General features: G+C 41.9%; 1 protein-coding gene across 1 annotated transcript in view; it reads left to right on the top strand.

The window, feature by feature from the left end:
- The first annotated feature begins 17,608 nt into the window (after nucleotides 1-17,608).
- The window catches only part of VASH1 (vasohibin 1), a 29,432-nt gene continuing 27,042 nt past the window's right edge, over nucleotides 17,609-19,998 (top strand). Inside the window, exon 1 of the mRNA XM_043987971.1 lies at nucleotides 17,609-19,514. Coding sequence (XP_043843906.1) covers nucleotides 19,230-19,514 — 285 coding nt within the window. The 5' untranslated portion in view covers nucleotides 17,609-19,229. The remainder of the gene's footprint in view (nucleotides 19,515-19,998) is intronic.

The following is a 19,998-nucleotide window of genomic DNA, read 5'->3' as shown; positions in this document are numbered from 1 at the left end:
CAGTTGCCAACTACCAGACATTGTGTTAAACTAGTCTCTGACTTGGGCTCAGAAAAAGGAGCAGAAAGGAAAAAGAACCAAGAACTCACAGTCTATGAATATCCTCATGCCATCTGGGCAAACAGAGGTGGTTTGCCTTTGTTTCTCCTTCCATTTTCTACTCCAAGGGTGAAGAAGGGAGAAATTATTCCTCCCGCTATACTCTAATCTAGAATTCTAAGGTAGAGAAAATGTACAAAAAGAAAAAGAATGAACCACCTTACAACTCACTTTTATAGACCATAGGAAAAGAATGGTTTTTTACAAACAATCTAAATCCTTCCCCACTGACTCTCAGTCACAACCAATCATTTTGGAGGCAATCAGTCACTAGGAACCAATCAGAGGAGTTCTCTGTGTCAGCTCAGCAAGAGGTTGATAGGGTTCTTATGCCTTCCTACAAGAAAAGTGCCCTTTTGGCAAAGGTCCACCCCCTATAATTTTTATGAAAGTCAAGTTGATGGGGATTGGGAACCTCATTTAAATTGATAAGTTTTTCCTAATCAACCTCCCCCTCTCCCTATATGCACTTATAACTAAAATTCCCTTCAAGGTTATCTCTTAAAATGCCTCTTCCTATAAGAGTACTTTCCTGCTACCTACAGTAGTTATTGTCCCAGGCCCTGATATTGCTTTGTATTTAGAATATAAGCTCCTTGAGGGTAGAGGCAGTTTTTATTTTGTCTTTGTATCTCCAAGCACCTAGCACAGTGCCATATACAAATATACACACGTGTGTATGTATGTATATCTATATATTATAACTATGTATAGATATACAGTTTCTAGACAAAAGCCTAAAAACAATTCTAACTCAATAAATAGAAGAAATTCCCAGTTCTTACACACACATATGCATACACATACACATACACATACACACATATAGATGATAGATAGATAGATAGATAGATAGATAGATAGATAGATAGATAGATAGATAGATAGATAGATAGATAGATAGATGGATAGATGGATGGATGGATGGATGGATAGAGATAGAGACAGATAGATGGAGATAGAGATAGAGATAGAGATAGAGATAGAGATAGAGATAGAGATAGAGATAGAGATAGAGATAGAGATAGAGATAGAGATAGAGATAGAGATAGAGATAGAGATAGAGATAGAGATAGAGATGAAGATATATAGAGCGAGAGAGAGTATACTGCATATAGAGGAGCTAGGTGGCACAGTGGATAGAGCACTGAACCCAGACTCAGGAAGACTCAACTTCATTGGTTCAAATCCAGCCTCAGACACTTACTAGCCAGATGATCCTGCGCAAGTGACTTAACCCTGTTTGCCTCAGTGTCCTCATCTAGAAAATAAGATGAAGAAGGAAATAGCAAACCACTCCAGCACCTTTCCAAGAAAACCCCAAATGGGGTCATGGAGAGACAGACATAATTGAAACAAATCAATAACAAAAATACTGTATATAATCTATGCAACATTGTCTCATATGTGTGTATTATATATACCCATATCTATAGTCTATGGAATCTTGTCATGTATGTTTGTGGATGTGTATATGAAATCTGTATCCACATTGTATATATTCAAAGCGTCCTGTGCCTTGTTAGAAGAAAAGATGCCTTTGTTTTTACTTTATCTACAAAATAGAATGAGGTTGACGATTGAACTTTATGGTATCTAAGGTCCTTTCCAATTCATTGATCCTATTCTACCCTAATGTGAACTGGATTAAATTGAATTGCTAGTTCTTTAACAAGAATTCATGCCATCCCAATAAAATGAAAGCTTCAAGGCTGGGTTTTGTTTTTGTTTTTACTTTGTGTCCCCAATACCTAGCTTAACACCTTGTCCATCAGCAGGGACTTAATAAATATTTGTTGAATTGAATTTGTCTGAACTACTGCTGTGAGCAAAGCATTGACTCCCATATTCATGGCCCTTGGATGTTTCCTTCAGCACTTTTTAGCCGCATCCACCTTGGATAAAACTGCAAGATATCCTTTCATGAACTTTTCATCATTTTAAAGGTGACCCAGCAGCAGCTGAATTGGCTGATTTACAAGTTGGAAGTCCAAGAAGCAAAAACAATGGCATCTCAGCTTCTGCCAGGGCACAGGAAACACTGGGTATGTACAGCCAAAACCTAAGACAAGGTTACATAGACTCCCTGTCAGGAAAGATTCATCTCTGAAGAGTCCCAGATAAGAGTGATCCACTTATTTCCTAAGAAATATAAATTTGTACATTTATGCCTCTTAAAACTGGAAAAAATGAGGGTTAACCTAAACTTTAGGGGGGCAGCCTTAGCCCACAAGAAAGAGCCACAAAAGCCTAGAAACAAATCTGATTAGAAAACAAAAGAAATTCCCAAGTCTCGGCAAGGAAGGGATAAGGGAGAAGTTACAATGGCAATTTATCACACAGACCCTGGTCATCTTAGCCAGGCCTCTACCAGGGAAACAAAGTCAGTGCTGATCTAACTATTTTTTTTTTGTGAGGCAATGAGGGTTAAGTGACTTGCCCAGGGTCACACAGCTAGTAAGTGTCAAGTGTTTGAGGCTGGATTTGAACTCGGGTCCTCCTGAATCCAGGGCTGGTGCTTTATCCACTGCACCACCTAGCTGTGCCACCCCCCACCCCTGACATCTAACTAATTTAAAAGTTAATGAAATTCCATTCCCTTCTCCCCCAAAACATCCAAAAGTTAATCAAGTGCAGAATTTATCAACCTAAGCATAGATTTCCGGGGGTCTCTGAACTTGGATGGGAGGGGGGAAGGAAACCACATCTTTCTTTTTATTAACCTCTAACTGAAATTTAGCATTTCCTCCAATTAACAAATATAGGCAACAAAATTACTCTGAGAAGGGGTTCACAGGTTTCACCAGACTACCCAAAAAATGGTCCAGGACACACACAAAAATTATTAAGAACTTCATTGTTGGAGGAATTGTGAATTGATCCATCCATTTTGGAGAGGAATCTGGAATTATACCCAAAGAGTTATTAAAGTATTTATATCCTTTGACCTAGGAATACAACAACTAGGTCTATTTCTAAAAAGTATTAGGGAAAAGGGAAAACAACCTATATGTTCTCAAATGTTTTAGCAGCTCTTTGTTGTGGTAAAGAACTAGAAATTACAGGGATGCCCATCAATTGAGGAATGGCTAAATAAGCTGCAGTATATGATTGTGATGGAATACTATTATGCTATAAAAAATTATGAGCTCAATGATCTTAGAAAAACATGGAAAGACTTCATGAAATAATGAAGAATGAAATGAGCAGAACCAAGAGAAGATTGTCTACACTAGCAGCAATATTGTTTTAAGAATGACTGAGCAAATAAGTTATTTTGACTATTATAAATACCCGAATTAACTTTAAAGGACATGTGAAGGAAGACACTATTGGCATCCTGATAAAGAACTGATAAAAAGAAGTATATATAGAATAACTTTACATATATATACTTATTCATGTCAAATGGTAGCCATCTCTAGGATGGAACAGGGAAAGAAAAAAGGGGGGAAAAGAAATTTACATGATAATTTTGTTGTATATTTGAAAGGAATAGCAAGTTATGCATGGTAGATTTGCAGTTTCATGTGCAATTAACTTTTTTGTAGTACTATGTTATGGGAATGTTTGTTTTATTCCATTAATTTTAAAAAAGAACTCCCTGTCCTACTGTATTGGAAAAAACACTAGACAAAGTCAGATAGCGTGGGTTGGTATCCTGATTCCACCAATCTTTGGGCCTTGGATAAGTCACTTACTCTTTCCAAGTAGGAGAGAGAATACTGGATTTCGAGTCAGATGATGCGTGTTCAAATCCTGGATTTTATGTTATCTTGGACAAATTACTTAACCATTCTACACTTTATTTTCCTCATTTGAAAAACATAAGGGTGTTGGACCAGATGACCTTTAATATCCATTCCTAAATCCTATCATCCTATTACCTATGTAATAGGTAAATAATAATTAGCCAATCTACTTCATATCTCAGGGCCTCAGTTTCATCATCTATAAAGGAAATTGAATGGGAATCTAGTCGGGAGGTATCAAATACCACTGGCAGTACTCCCTAATGGGGACAGATCAGATTCAAAAGTAATTGAGTAATATTTAACAAAATAAATAAAAATACAATAGAACATATATAAAGTTAATATGTGGTTTTCTGAGACAATACATGGCCCTCAGGAATCATTATGTGTGGTTAGTAAGTCCTGTTTCTATTTGACACCATTAGATTAAATTATCTCCAAGATCTCTTCTAGTTCTAAATCCTTCAATCATTACCTATGGGGCTAATAATGTTTGCACTCTATGGGCACATATATAAAGAAACACACACATGAAAAACTCAAACTAGACAGTATCCATAAATGTTTTGTAAAGTAGTAATTAAACAGATATAGCAGCTCTTTTTTGTAGTGGCAAATAACTGTAAACTAAGGGGGGACAGAAGATCATCAATTAGGGGGATGTCTGAACAAATTACAACATATAAATATAGTAGAATATGATTGCACCATGAGAAATAAGCAAAGGGACAGATTCAGAGATGCCTGGGAAGACTTGTATGAACTGATACACAATGAAGTAAGCAGAACCAAAATAATTTATAGAACAACAACAATGTAAAGACAAACAAACTTTGAAAGATATGATTTCTGATTAATGCAATGACCAACCATGATTGCAGAGGATGGATGAGAAAAACGTGCTATCTCCTGACAAAGAGGTGATAGACTCAAGATTCTGAATAAGACATACATTTTTGAACATGGGAAATGTAGTAATGTGGCAAATCCAAGGTTAGTGATGGGTTTCCTCTTTTAAATGGGGGTGGGGAGAAGAAGAAAAAATAAATACAATAAAATGAAAAAATATACATAAGCACTAGCTACTATTACATGAAAATAGTACCTAGAGTTAGTTATGACTATATGAACTTCTCTGTGAGCTCCTTTTGTTACTCAAAAGCTACTCACAAACAAATAATTTTATCTGATGACATTTTTCCCCAAGATATTATTAAATAAGACTAGTAATTTGCAAGGCAAAAGAAAATCAAGTAGTTTCAGAGAAGGAGCTTGGAACTGGAAAAGAATTAGGTGGATTTGAATCCAGAGGACTTGGCTTCAAATCCAAGGTCAGCTACTCACTATCTGCATGACTTTAGGTTTGCTGTGATTCAATTTTGGGGCTTTGGACCTCAATTTTCTTATCTGTAAAATTAGGGGGTTGGTCCCTTCCAGATCTAAGTCAGTGCTCTTATTAGTTTAAGAGAATGAGTGTCTTGGTGTGCTTTTAAAAAAAACTCAGTGGCCACTAGGTGGCACTAAAAGAGACTTCCAAAAAGTTCTTTGGGACTAATGGCTATTAGCTCATATGTAGGTCATCTATATATTTTATTCCCTTTGTATTTTATCAAGTAATTAAGCATCTGAGTAGCTGAACCACCCATGCAACCCTCAACCACCTAAATCCAGGCGCTGTGGTCTCCAATTGGTTCACATTCCTCTTTCTTCCCAGACTATTTTTTATTGTAAAACAAACCATATCTCTGTGTGTGTTTTTCAGCTTCTTCCTGAGAATAACCTGCTAACATATCAATCCACCCCTTCTGTACCTGAACTAGTTACCCAACAACCATTTAGTCCAGGATCGACAGTGGGTCCAAATTCTCCCTCAGGGCTGAGTCTGTGCAGGAATCTTCCCCACATTTTCAGCATCATCTCCAAAAGACAGCCAATGTTCTTGATTTTTTTTTCCCACTTCAAACTTCTTGAGCACAACAAACCAGAGGATTGATGTATTCAGGGTATCACCAGACCTAAAATCATTCCTAAAGTAGACAAAGGACAAAGACTGCAGTCATTTTATCCAACTCATTCAAATTTCAGCCTGTTGTCCTCTTTCTAGTAGTAGTAGTCATAGTAGTAATCACCAACCTTTACATAGAGATTTAAGGTATACAAGGTGCTTTCCAAATGATACAATCTGAAAAAGGGTATATTAAGCCCTTGTTATGTGTGTGGTGCTATGCTAAGTGTTAGAGATACAAAGTCCAAATGAAAAACAGTCCTTTCCTTCAATCTTATGCTGGGGAAATGATACATATATAATAGCTGAATGTCAACTGGCATAATAGGTCCCCCAGAGTAGGCTGCTTGAGGTTCAAGGTACTCTGGGTGTGCAACAACTAAAATCATCATTCGTGAGCCCCTACCAATATGTCTACCTTTAACAGTAAGCCCAAGGATCTAATTAGTTCAAATAAAAGACATTAAAGAAAAATAGTTTAATACAAAAAGTAGAAACAAAAAAATTTTATCCCAAAATCTTGGGGCACACTCCCCCACATGTATACCTGTCAGCAGTGGGAAGAATACAGAAATGTTGGTAATATGAGTGGAAAAGCCCTAACATAGTGAATACATGTGGCTGGGATGTATATATGGAGATGTAGAAACATGTGGCCAGTGTGCACAAGTAGAGGGACAATTTTTACCTTAGACAGTTCTGGGATGCTTATTATGTCTTCTAGGGCTGTCTTCAAGGTGTTATCAGGTCTGCTTGCTAAAGGTTTCGACTAGATATATACCCTGCTGAATGTGTGGCTAATAGAGGCTACTGTCAGCATTCTAAGTGGCAGAGAAGGAGAGGACATACATTCCAGACATGAGTAAAGGCATGGAATCAGTAGAAGGAACACAATCTAAGGGAAACAGCTACTGTGGCAATTTGGCTGAAATATAGAGTATGTATAGGAGAGTGATATACAATCAACCTGGAAAAACTAACTACCACAGTTACACAGAGTGTCTGGCCCAAAGCCAGGAAGACTAATCTCCCTGAGTTCAAATCTAGCCTCAGATACTTACTAGCTATGTGACCTAGGCAAGTCACTTAACCCTGTTTGCCTCAGTTTCCTCATCTGTAAAATTATCTGGAGAAGGAAATGGCAACCACTCCAATATTTTTGCCAAGAAAGCTCCAAATGAGGTCATAAAGGGTTGGACTAGACTGAAAAATGGCTAAAGGAATTAAAATGCCAAACTACAATGTGTATAGTTTATCCTTAAGGCAATGGGAAACCATTGAAGCTTCTTAAGGGAGTGACATTATCATATCTGTGCTGTAGATTAAAAACCTTGGTGACTGTAAGAATCATGGTGCTCTCAAGAGATACAGTAAAGTTACAAGGAAGGGCAGAAATAGGAAGAAAGATACTGAATTCTGTTTTGGACTTGTCAGTCAGACAATAAACATTAAGTGTTTATAATTTGCCAGGCACAATGCTAAGAGCTACAAAGATAGGGACATAAAGAAAAGTAAAAGACAGTCTCTGCCCTCAATTGGCTCACAGTCCAATAGAGGAAACAGCAGATAAACAACTCTGTCCAAAGAAGCTATGTGCAGGATAACTAGGAAGTATTTAAAAGAGAGAAGTTACAAGAAAAGACTTTCAGTAGATGGTAGGATTTCTGCTGGGATTTGAAGGAAGTGAGGAAAGACAGAAGGTAGAGAGGAGGAAGGAGAACATTCCAGGCACGGGGAACAGCCAGTGAAAATGCCCAGCACTGAGAAATGGAGTGTCTAGTTCAAGGAACAGCGAGGAGGCCAATGTCACTGTATCAAAGAGTACATGGGGGTGAGGATGAGGGCAGGCAGAGGGAGCTTAAGGTGTAAGATCAACACATGGGGGCAGCTAGGTGGCACAGTGGATAAAGCATTGGCCCTGGATTCAGAAGGACCTGAGTTCAAATCCGGTCTCAGACACTTGACACCAGATGTGTGACCCTGGGCAAGTCACTTAACCCCCATTGCCCTAAAAAAAAAAAATTAAAAAAAAAAAAGATCAGCACACGGCTGCATAGGAACATAGGTTCTAAAGAGATTTGAACACCAAATAGAGAATTTTATATCTGGTCCTGGAGATGAGAGGGAACTACTGAAGTTTATTGAGTTGGGGGCAGGGGGTGTGGAAGGAAATGATCAGACCTGTGCTTTAGAAAAATCACTGGTAACGAAATGAAGAATGGACTCAACAGTAATAGGGAAATGCAGAAGGGGGAAGGGTTTGGGAGGAAAGATAATGAGTTCAGTTTGGGACATATTTCTAGACATCCAATTTGAGATGTCTAAAATGGGCAATTGGAGACTGACTGGAAACGGGAGGACAGCAGAGAAGTTAGCACTGGATAAATAGATATGAGAATCATCAGCACAAAGATGATCATTCAATCCATGGGAGTTAATGTGATCACTAAATCAAATAGTATAGAGGGAGAAGAGAGAAGGGCCCGGGAAAGAGCCCTATGGGACAACCACATAGTGAACAATGACCTAGATGAAAATCTGGTGATGGAAACTGAGAAGGAGAAGGGGGAATAAGTATTTATATGGTACTTATGATGTTCCAAGCATTGTGCTAGGAGCGGTTGAGCTGTTTTTTTGGTTTCAATAAATATTATCTTATATGATCCCCACAAAAACCCTGTAAAGTAGCTACTTTTTATTATCCCCATTTGAGGTAACTGAGGCAAACTGAGGTTAAATGATTTGCCCAGAGTCACATAGTTAATAACTATCTAAGGCTGGATTTGAACTCAGGTCTTCCAGATTTCAAGCTCAGCATTCCACCACCAGCTAGGTAGGAGGAGAACCAGGGAAAGTAGTGCCATAAAAACCTAGTGAGAAGAGAATATCAAGTTGAAGAGGGCAATCCATAGTGTCAACAGCTTCAGAGAGGTCAAGATGAATACTGGGGCAGCTAGGTTGCATAGTGGTTAAAGCACTGGACCAGGATTCAGGAGGACCTGGGTTCAAATCTGGCCTCAGACACTTGACACTTATTAGCTGTGTGACTCTGGGAAAGACACTTAACCCTCATTGCCCTGAATTTTTTTTTTTTTTTAGTGAGGCAATTGGGGTTAAGTGACTTGCCCAGGGTCACACAGCTAGTAAGTGTTAAGTGTCTGAGGCCAGATTTGAACTCAGGTACTCCTGACTCCAGGGCCGGTGCTCTATCTACTGCGCCACCTAGCTGCCCCAATAAATATTTTTTTAAAGAAAGATGAATATTGAGGGGAAAAGGCCACTGGATTTGGCAATTGAACAATCACTAGTAACTTTGCAGAGAGCAATTTCTGGTAAATTATGAGCTCAGAAGCCCCATTAAAAAGAGTTAAGAAAAGAATGATAAGAGAAGAAGTGGAGGCACCTATTGTAGATAGCCTTCTTGAGGATTCTAACCACAAAAAAGTAGAAGAGATATACGACAATAGTTGGAAAATGGAGGGAGCTGAAGATGGAAGTTAAAAGTTAAGAGTTAAGTTTGAGATGCCTAAACGTCAAAATGTCCAGCAGGCAATTAGAGATTTAGAACTGGAACTCAGGAGAGAGATGAGGCCTAAATATGTACATTTGAGAGTCCCTTTCACATAAATGATGTTTGACTCCATGAAACTGATGAGGGAATATAGAGAAAGAAGAAAAGGAACAGGACAAATTGCTAAGGTAAGCCCATGCAGAAGAGGGAGGACATGGGTAAATGAGGAAAAACTAAGTGTCTTGAAAAGCCAGGAGAGAGAGAATCTAAGAGGGGCTAGGCAATAATATTAAAAAATCATAGGAAGATTTTCAAAATGAGGAGTTAGAAATTAAGAAGTCATTAGCTGCCCCTAGGCAGCTAGGTGACACAGTGGATAGAGCACTGGCCCTGGATTCAGGAGGACCTGAGTTCAAATTTTACCTCAGACACTTGACACTCATTATCTGTGTGACTCTGGGCAAGTCATTTAACCCCAGTTGCCTCACCAAAAAGAAGAAGTCATTAGTAGCCTTGGAGAGAGTTAAATGGTAAAGTCAAAAGGTAGATTTAGAAGAGTCTGGGAGAAAAGTAGAGGCAATTAATATAATTGCCAGGAGTTTGTCAGTGAAAGGGAGGAGAGATATAGAATGATAGTTGAAGAGAGAGTAAGTGAAGGATTTTTTAAGGATCAAGGAAATTCGGGCATACTTGTAGACAACAAGGAAGAAGCCAGTGGCTAGGGAGAAATTGACAATTAAAGAGAAAGGGGGTCAACTGAAGTGATCAAATGCTAAAGAAGATGGGAAGGGATGAGATCAAAGGTCTAAGTAAAGAGATTGACCTTGACAAGGAGAAATGTTAGCTCTTCCTCAGAGACTGGAACAAGGAAGAGAATCCTAAGAAGAAGGGAGGAGCAGTGAGTGTAGGAGAATGGAGGAGAGAATGTTTTAAAGCAGTCACTACAGTGAATGTGATAGTCAATCAAGGAAGAATAAAAGGATTGCTGTGAAACAGTCAGAGCCCAGCTGAGATTATATAACCCAGTTGTATTTGTTGCCAGAATCGCTTAGCAGCATGTGAGTAGCAGTGAAGGGAGGTGATGGGAAGAAGCCAGGGGATGAGGCAAGAGTGTTGATGGGACAAGAAGGGAGAAACTTTGAGAGATCAGAAAAGTGTATAACTGAGCTGATCAACGACAGTGTCAAGATTGGGAAAGAATGGATAAAGCACTGGCCCTGGATTCAGGAGGATCTGAGTTCAAATCTGGATCAGACATTTGACACTTACTAGCTGTGTGACCCTGGGTAAGTCACTTAACCCTCATTGGCCCACCCAAAAAAAAAAATTGGGAAAGGAGAAAAGAGGGGCCAGAGTAGGAGTGATGACATGAGAGAGCACCAAAAAGAATAACTAAAGGATACAATAAACACACAAAAAAAATAGCTTTATCAAGTCACAAGGTGAGATAGGAGGTTATGGTCATAAAGAGGAATATCTAAATTCTTGATCAAGGAGGTGCATCATTTATAGGTGTTAGTAAGATCAAAGTCATAAGTATCCCTATGGGAGGCTAAAGCATATTGAAGGATTAGGTCATAGGAGTTGGGAAGATTGATGAATTGGAGGCCAAGGTGATTGAGAAGGTGTCAACATATAACTCAAATTCTCCAAATATAAAAGTGGGGTTTAGGGAGCAGCTAGCTGGTGCAGTGGATAAAGCACCAGCCCTGGATTCAGGAAGACCTGAGTTCAAATTTGACCTCAGACACTTGACACTTAATGGCTACGTAACCTTGGGCAAGTCACTTAACCCCCATTGCCCTGTGCAAAAAAAAAAAAAAAGAAAAGAAAAAGGTGGGGTTTAGAGTGAAGAGGAATATTAAATTTATTGAGAAAAGATCCTTGCTCCAGCCCTATGAGATATGTATGAATATCCCCATTTTACAGATGAAAACACTGAGACTAAGGTAGTTTAAATAACTTACCTAGGCAGGTTCTGAACCTAACGAGATATCTTCTGATTCCACATTCATTGTTCTTTCTACTAATTGCCCTATAGCAGTAACCATCGACTGCCAAACTTTAAAGACTTCAAAAACTTTTCTGTTTCCAAAGTAGTCTGTGCTGGCATTTACCTATTCTTCTAATGTCCTTTCAGGTTGTCATCATTCATCCATTCTCTCATTCAAGAAATATTTATGAAGGGTTCATTTGATTGCCAAATAAGCTACAGTCTTTGCAATTATCTCTGTCTTGAATAAAGAACACAGTTCTGTTGTGGTTAATGAGGACAAGGGGCCACTCAACCAATCCCTTCTTCCTCCACTCATTACCAGGGAACCATGCCCTGACCCATGGCTGACCCATAGTTCTCCCTTACAACTTCTCCCTCTCTTCCCCATCCTTGTTTCTCTCCATGCCACCTCTAAAGGGCTGAACAAGGGCTCTATTGCTATCTGAACAGAACACAGACAGGATTCCCTGAAGGGGCTTCACCCAAGACTTGTTCTATTAGTTTCTGTTGGTCTGGCTTCCTTTGGAAGCTAAATCACAGGAAATATTCATGATTGGGGTTTCCAAAGGTCCTAGAACACTGAGAAAGAAGGGTCCAGGGAGAGAGAAGGAAAACATTTTGTTTACTTGATTGTTTGATGCCTTCAGTAATAGAGTGTTATTTCACTTCTGGTAAAGGCAAGATAATGGAGTCATTGTGGGCTGGTCTGGAACACATATGTCGCCTGTTTATTTTGCAACCCGAATGGGCACCTTGCCCTGTTCACATGGGCACGGGGCTCTCACTGTCTGTTGAATGCTATGTGCGACTCATTATTATCCCCAGCCACTGGAGAAAAAAATCTACAACTCTGCCTTGTTTCCCAGGGCTCCGTTAGAATTAAAGGAAGGGGCATCTCAGTGTCCCTCATGGCCAGCTGTGACCAGCTGTTGCTCAGAGGCTCCTCTGAAAAATCATTCAGCAATGCGCTAAGCATCCAGAATGGACAAGAATTGAATGGAAGAGCTGTCTTGGAACAAAGCCTCAGAGAAACTTGCTGGAGCCAGGGGTGGAGAGGATGGAAAACAGGCAATAAAAGAGCTTAAGTGAGGACTGGACAAGAAGGAATTAGGAAGGAGGGGTCCTGAAAGAACTGGTAACTGAACCAATGAGTCTACATGGATTATATCATTGAGTTAGAAACCGTAATCATTAAAGCTGTGTCTGTAGAGAGCCATCATGATATGCTGACCTGAACAAGAATTAAATCTGCCCAGTGACCCAGGAGAATATAAGTAGACCTGTTCTATTTTTTGCCTTTGTATCTTCATACATACATACAAAACATGTAATAAATGCTTAATAAATTGAGTCAAATTAAATGATTCAAGAAAACGGACCTGTTTTGCCTCCTAAACCCGAGACCCTCTAGTTTGTTAACTAATCATGATTTAATGGGAAAATATCAGTCTGTGAATCAAGAGACCTGGTAGTCCCAGCTCTGGCACTAACTTGTTCTATGACCTTAGAGAAATCATTTCACTTCTCTGGGCCTCAGTTTCTCCATTATGAGACACTGTAGGAGAGCAGAGTTAGAACTTGGTCAGAAGATCTAGGTTTGAATTCTTACTCTGACACTTACAAGTAATGTGACCATGGATGAATTAGCTTACCTCTAGAAATCTCAGTTTCCCCAACTGTAAAATGGAGATAACACTTGTACCACTGACCTCACAAGAATATTGTAAGGAAAATGCTTTGTAAACCTCAGTGAATTAGTGGATTAGTGAATGAATGTGAATTATTATGATAGGTAAAATGAAGGGGATGTATTAAATGATCTTCAAGGATCCTTATAGGATTAAACTTCTAAGAGGCTAATGAGGTCACTTTTCTTTGTATACTAGTATCTCACTTCCTGTTTCATTGATTTATTGAAGCATTTATTAAATGCCGATTATATGCTAAGCACCAGAGACACAAAGACAAATGTGAAGTATTTCCTGCTCTTAAGGAGTTTACATTCTGTTGGAGAAAGGCAGTATATCCACAGATAAATCAATGTAAAAGTACATAAAACGTAATGGGGGAGTACAACAATACCCCCAAGGGAATCAGGATAGGCCTTGTGTCATACTTGAGCTGAGCTCTGAAGGAAGGGTGGGATTTGAGCACCAGACAGAGGCACATCCCAGGCGAGGTGCTCAACCTGGCAAAGACACAGACACTGGATATGCAATGCTGAAGTCAGGGAATAGCAAATGGTTCCGTGTGACTGGAGGAGAATCATATGCAACCTTGACTTGCTGATTGTCAGGGTGTCATTTGATTCCTGACCCTTTCTGAAACATCCAAGATCCTGGCTCCTCTTTGGGAACAACTGTAGATGGAGACACTGTCCTGGGTGTTGGAATAACCTACCACCTGCAGGTGATACACTGGAGAAACAGGCTTGAAATGCAATTCCTCCCCACCTTCCATTCCACTGTCACCCCTCAAACTCTTAACTCCCACCAAGCTTCAGCTCAGATGCTAGTTTTCTCCCACTCTAGTATTAATTTCCTGATTCTCCCACATCTCCTCCCTCCCCTACACACTCCACAGCCTTCTCTCCCCATCCTGGAATTTCTTCATGTCTACTTTGTAGGACCATAGATTCAAAACTGACCTCAGAATTCATCTAACCCAATCTCCCCATTTTTCAGATGAAGAAACTGAAGCCAAGAATTTTAAGAAATTGCCCAAGATCCCCAGAGTCATAAGCAGCTGAACTGGGATTCAAACCCTAACTTTAAACCCAATATTCTCTAGTATACTATGCAGTGTGCATATTGTATCCTTCCATTAGAATTTAAGTTTTCAAAAAAAAAAGTTTTAATTTTAAAAATTTTAAAAAGAATGTAAGCTCTCTGAGGGCAGGGGCTGTTTCATTTTTGTCTTTGTATCCACAGAGCCTACCACATTACATCCCTGCCTGGAATACAATAGATAACTAAGGCAGTGCTGTCAAACTCAAATAGCCACTAATCCATACATAAGGATTCCTATTGGCAGCACTTTGACTTAGAAAACCACAGATTAACATTATATATGTTCTGTTGTATTTTTTATTATTTTGTTAAATATTTCCCAAATGCATTTTAATCTAGTTAAGCCACTCTCAGGAGTCTTGCTGGCCCAAAGGCTGTATGTTTGACACCTCTGATCTAATGAACATCTGTTGTTGAACTGACCAATGCTCTCCATAACATTAGCTTCAAGAGAAATGCCATGTTGAAACCTATCAAGGGGAGGGCAGTCACTCCATTGTCCCCACAAAATTAAACAATGTCTTTCTGCTTTTATGGTTTGCACTATCTGATGCTGAAGGACAGCCCTCAAAAAAATGATCACTACTTACCCCCTTGTCACTGCAAGCTTTTGCTCACTAATTCATCCTGGGCCTGCCTCTATGCCTCAAGAGTTCAGCACAATATGGTAGAAAGAACATTGGACCAAGAGACAAAGGACTGGGTGTCTGTCTACAGCCAATTGTGAAACTGTACTTCAGTTCCATCTCAGGTCTGAAACTTTATGCCTTTCAGAGACAACTTGAGCCATTCCAAGTATCATCATCCAATAACTCTGCCAAGACCCCAAATGACTTTTCTGGTAATAGTCAAACCCTGGGGAGTAAATTAGAGAATACTCCTCAGTTCTTTAATGCTTAGAATCCTTTGAAACCTTCATAATGGTTCTATAACACACACACACACACACACACACACACACACTCCTCAGGTAGAGCAGTCCTCAGGAAGTATCCATTATATACTGTCAGATTTTTTAAGATACTTAGTTTTACATTGCTCTTTCAAACTAGAAGAAAATCATTTATTTTACAGATCAGAAACAGAGTTCTCTCTTCTATTCTAAGCTTGGTAAAAACTAGAATGGTGTTCAAAATATGGTTCTTTACACACACACACACACACACACACACACACACACACACACACACCTCTTACAGAATTTAAACAAGTCATGTTTCCTGTCTTCCAATTCCCAGAAATTTGGTTTCAGAAAACACTCTTCTGCCCAGTGTCAATCTCAATGCTTCATCATCCCTGCAAATCCAGGAGGTACAGTGGTTATTGCCTTCATTCTGGGCTGGCTGACCTCCCTTTCTCACATGCCACCTGTGTCCTACCATACCTACCGTTTGAAGAACTTAAGAGTTCAAGTCACCTTACCAACAGACACATGTATTTATTAAAGCTGAGTTTCTAAAGGATGCCTTTCTGAAAAGTCACACAGGAGAGAGGCTAAGGCACTGTCTCCATGTACCTCATTCCTTTAGTCCTGACTGATCTTGCTGAACCTTCCCGGTGAGTTTCCCTGGGAGAAGGTATACTAGGGGACTGGATTAGAAGGGTAATCTATAGGTAGGTGCCTTTAGCACCGCTCCCCCTATTCAATAAACTCCAATGGCTCCCTATTGCTTCCAGGAGCAAATACAAAATGCTCCCTGGCATTCGAATTTCTTCATAACCTAACCCCTTCCTACCTTTCTAGCCTTGTATTCTTCAATCCAGTGGCTCTGGCCTCCTGAGTGTTCCAGGAACAAGACACATAATCTCTAGACTCCAGGCATTTTCTCTGGCTGAAACATTCTCCCTCATTCCCCACTGCTGACCTCCCTGTCTGCCTTTAAGTCTTAACTAAAATCCCACCTTCTACAGGAAACTTTTCCCAACCCTCTTAATTTCAGTGCCTTCTCTCTATTAATTATCTCCTATATAGCCTGTACATAGCTAGCTTTGTATATTGTTATTGTTTGTCCTTCATTCTGGAAGAGGACCGTGACATCTGGGCAATGTCATGACTTGGAGTGAATTAGATTTAAATGAGGGAGGGCTGTGTAAGGTCACCAACCTCACTTTCTCCTCCAGAGCCATCTGGGCCCAGTGGCAAGATATAGATCAGGATGACTGGAGATAACCCCAGATGTTTAAGGCAATTTGGGTTAAGGGACTTGCCAAGGGTCACAAAGCTAGTAAGTTTCTGAGGTAAGATTTGAACTCAGATCCTCCCAACTTCAGGACCAGTGCTCTGTCCACTGCACCACGTAGTCTCCCCATTAGATTATACGCTCCTCGAGGGCAGTGACTGTCTTGCTTCTTTGTATATTCCCTGCACTTAGCACTATTTCTGGCACATAGTAGGCACTGAATAAATGTTTATTGACTGATTGATCACTCCCTCTGGGCCACGAGTTACCAAGAGTTACCATTTAACCCCTCAGTTCCTCGAGTCAGTTGTAGAAGGACTCGGAGGAGTGTTAGTACTGTTACTGTTTACATCCACTGACCCACCCTCCAGTCATTCAGAATGTTGCCATCCTCTTTTTATGGATGAGAAAACTGAGACCCAGAGAAACCAACTGACTTAGGGTCACACAACTAAGTTAATAATAAAAGGGGGACTCGGATTTTGAGCTGCCAGGTGGCGTGGTGAGTAGAGTGCCTGGCACTAAGTCAGAAAGACTCATCTTCCTGAGTTCAAACCTGACTTCAGACACTTACTAGCTGGGTGACCCTGGATAAGTCATTTAACTCTGTTTGCCTCAGTTTATCGTCTGCAAAATAAGCTGGAGAAGGAAATGGCAAACCACTCCAGTAGCCAAGAAAACTCCAGACGGGGTTCATGAAGAGCTGGACACGACTGAACAACAAAAAACTCCCTTAACTATTATATATGACTCTTCTGGGAAGCATATTGTTAGGTAAAGAAGATCCTCTGGGGTAGATGCCCTAGGACTCCCCAGAGCAGAAGTCTAGAAAGGAAGTAAGAAAACCTCAATTCTGGTCCCAGTTCTGTCACGAACTAGTTATGCGACTGCGGGTGAGTCATGTGGCTTCTCTGGGCCTCAGTTTCCTCATCCTCATCCATAAAAAGATGACTAGCCTAACCGCCCTGTAGCACCAAAATGCTCTGCTCATTCTTCCCACTTGGTATTGCCCATGGCCAACTTCCTCCTCTGCTTTGCCTGGGAGTCCCAGGTAATTTCCCAGTTCCAAGGCGTCAGGGCGTGGGTGGTAAGAGAAAAGGGAAGCATCTGCAGCTCCCAAACAACTTCGGGGCTGAAGGGGGCCAGAGTGGGGGAGTCTGCTGGCCCTTTAAAGGGGGGGACTGGGAACGCATGCGCGCGGAGTACCCGGGCTGGAGACAGAGACACCGGGCGGAGTCTGGAGTCTGGAGGGGGGTGGGGGGGTGGAGCAGCTGGGGGACGCCGCGGCAGCTTTGCCCTTGTTCCCAGAGGCGGCGACGGCAGTGGCAGTGGCAACAGCGTTCCGGCCATAGAGGACGCAATGGGCATATGAGCTCCCATCCCCGCCTGCTGCACCCCATGGACTGCCAGGGACCCGGGAGCAGCGTCGCTCCCTCCCGGGGTTTTGTGGCTCGCCTCTGGCAACATCCGCTGCCTGCTGCCGCTAGAGCCTAAGTCTCTCTTTGCAACCCTACCCCCCCACCCCCTTCTTTCCCTCCGTCCTTCTCTCTTCACCCCTTTGCCCAGCAAGTAGGAGCCTGAGCCCCTCCTGCGCGTCCGCCACCCTGCCCTGCACCCGAAGCATCCTTCCTTCTCTTTCCTCTCCCTTCCACTCTCCCGGTGACCGCGGGCATCGTCTCCCGCTGCCTCCCATGCTGCATCCAGTCCCGGGCAGCGCCCCAGTGGCCGCAGCTTGGAGCTTGGTGACCTCAGCCAGGCGCTCAGTCTGGCCCCCTTCACGCTGCCTGAGCCCTACCAGTTGAGTTTGGGGCAAGGGACTTGTATAGGAGAAGCTCTGGAATGGCATCAGTGGGGGAGCCTGGCACCGTGAAGTCACCAACCTCCCGCTAGCAAAGGAAGGGTGGAAACAAGAAAGGGTCTTCTCTAAACTGCCTTATCTCCTCCTCTGCCCTATCACCCTCCCCCATTACTTCCCTCCTTCCTCTTCAAAAAAAAAAAAGAAAAAAAAAATAACTGGAATTCCCACCGCCGTGGTTTGTTGCTGTCTTGGGAGGGGTGAAGAGGCAGCGAGCGGTGGTACCGGAGACAAAGACCATTTTGTAAAGGTAGTTGGACCGGGTGGGATGCGTGTTTGCCCGTCCCTCGCCCCTTGTGGCGCCCACTTCCCTGCGTGGTACAGCCGTGTGCCCTCTCTTTGCTATCGAGCCCCAAAGGGAAATAGGCAGTCCCCCCCCCCACCTCTCCCCCGCCTCTCTCGGCCCTTCCTCCCCCCAGTCCAGTCTTCTTCGGAAAAGGCTGCCAACAGATCGTCTGTTCCTGAAGCCGACTGGTCCATAAGAGCCTTGGTCCCTCCGGCTAATGTCGTCTTGTGTGCCTTGTAGAGGAATTTGTTCTTCCTGAAGCTGGAAGTGAGGGGCACTAAGTCAGTGCGCACGGATGTGCCTTGCCCTCTCCTTTTGAAGCTGATCTGAGCTGTCAGGCTTCTGGCCCGTTAGACTTTTCTTTAACCCCAGGCTTCTGTCATTGTTCTTCCAGAGAGCTTCGGGCTGCACAGACTGTCTGTGTTTGTGTGCAGGCCTCTTAGGCTATGTTTTCTTTACCCGCCTCTGTTTTCTTTTTAACAAATCCAAGTATTACGGCAAGGTTGATCGCAGACAACCAAGAACCTTTCTGCCCCCGGAGTGTACCCTGATATTGCACTGATTCTTTCTTTTTTTTAAATTATTGTTTCATTATAAATGAACCACACCCTGATTTCTTAAAGGGGCCCTACACTCTGGTGGGTCATGTGTTGTCTCTTTGGCAGTGAGTGAGTCAATTCAGTCAGTAGTTTCCTGTGAGCTGCCTAATTTTCCTTTTTCCGGAAAAAAAAAATTTTTTTTGAAGAGTTTGGGATGCCTGGGGGGAAAAAGGTGGGCCCTAGTGGCAGTGGTGCCACTGCTGCCCCTGGGGTCAGGAGATCTGAAACCAGTGAAGGGGCCTCAGCACAGAGGGAAGAAGAGCAAGAGGAAGAAGGGGATGAAGACCTTCGAGATGGAGGTGTCCCCTTCTTTGTTAACCGGGGTGGGCTGCCTGTGGATGAGGCCACCTGGGAGAGGATGTGGAGACATGTGGCCAAGATTCACCCTGATGGAGAGAAGGTGGCACAGAGGATCCGTGGGGCCACAGACCTGCCCAAGGTGAGTCAGTGTGGCACACTTCTGAGCTGGAGCTGAAGGGTCCTGTGGGGTTCTTGAACTCCACAGACCCCAAGGCTATGAAACCTGAGTCAAATGTATGCATAAAAAGAGTAACTGGTGGGGCAGCTAGGTGATGCAGTGGATAGAGCACCGACCCTGGATTCAGGAGGACCTGAGTTCGAATTTGACCTCAGACACTTAACAGCTGTGTGACCCTAGGCAAGTCACTTAACCCCAATTGCCTCACCAAAAAAAAGTAACTGGTGTTTTGAAGGACCAAGAAAGGTCCCATCTATTAAGAAATATCTTCTTCACCAGCGGAAATGTTTACTGTTTAGATACTTCTTTGGGTTTCAGGCACTATGTCTCCAAAAGGGCCTATTAAAATACACATATGTGAACTGGGAGTGTTAACACATTAAGCCCTATATTAAGCTATCCACCAAGCATGAATTAGTTCATCAGATTAATTTTCTGTAAACTA

Source organism: Dromiciops gliroides, chromosome 2 (assembly GCF_019393635.1).
Source record: "Dromiciops gliroides isolate mDroGli1 chromosome 2, mDroGli1.pri, whole genome shotgun sequence".
In the NCBI taxonomy this organism is placed as follows: Eukaryota; Metazoa; Chordata; class Mammalia; order Microbiotheria; family Microbiotheriidae; genus Dromiciops; species Dromiciops gliroides.
Note: the sequence above shows the minus strand (reverse complement) of the source record. Positions and strands in the feature narration are given on the sequence as shown.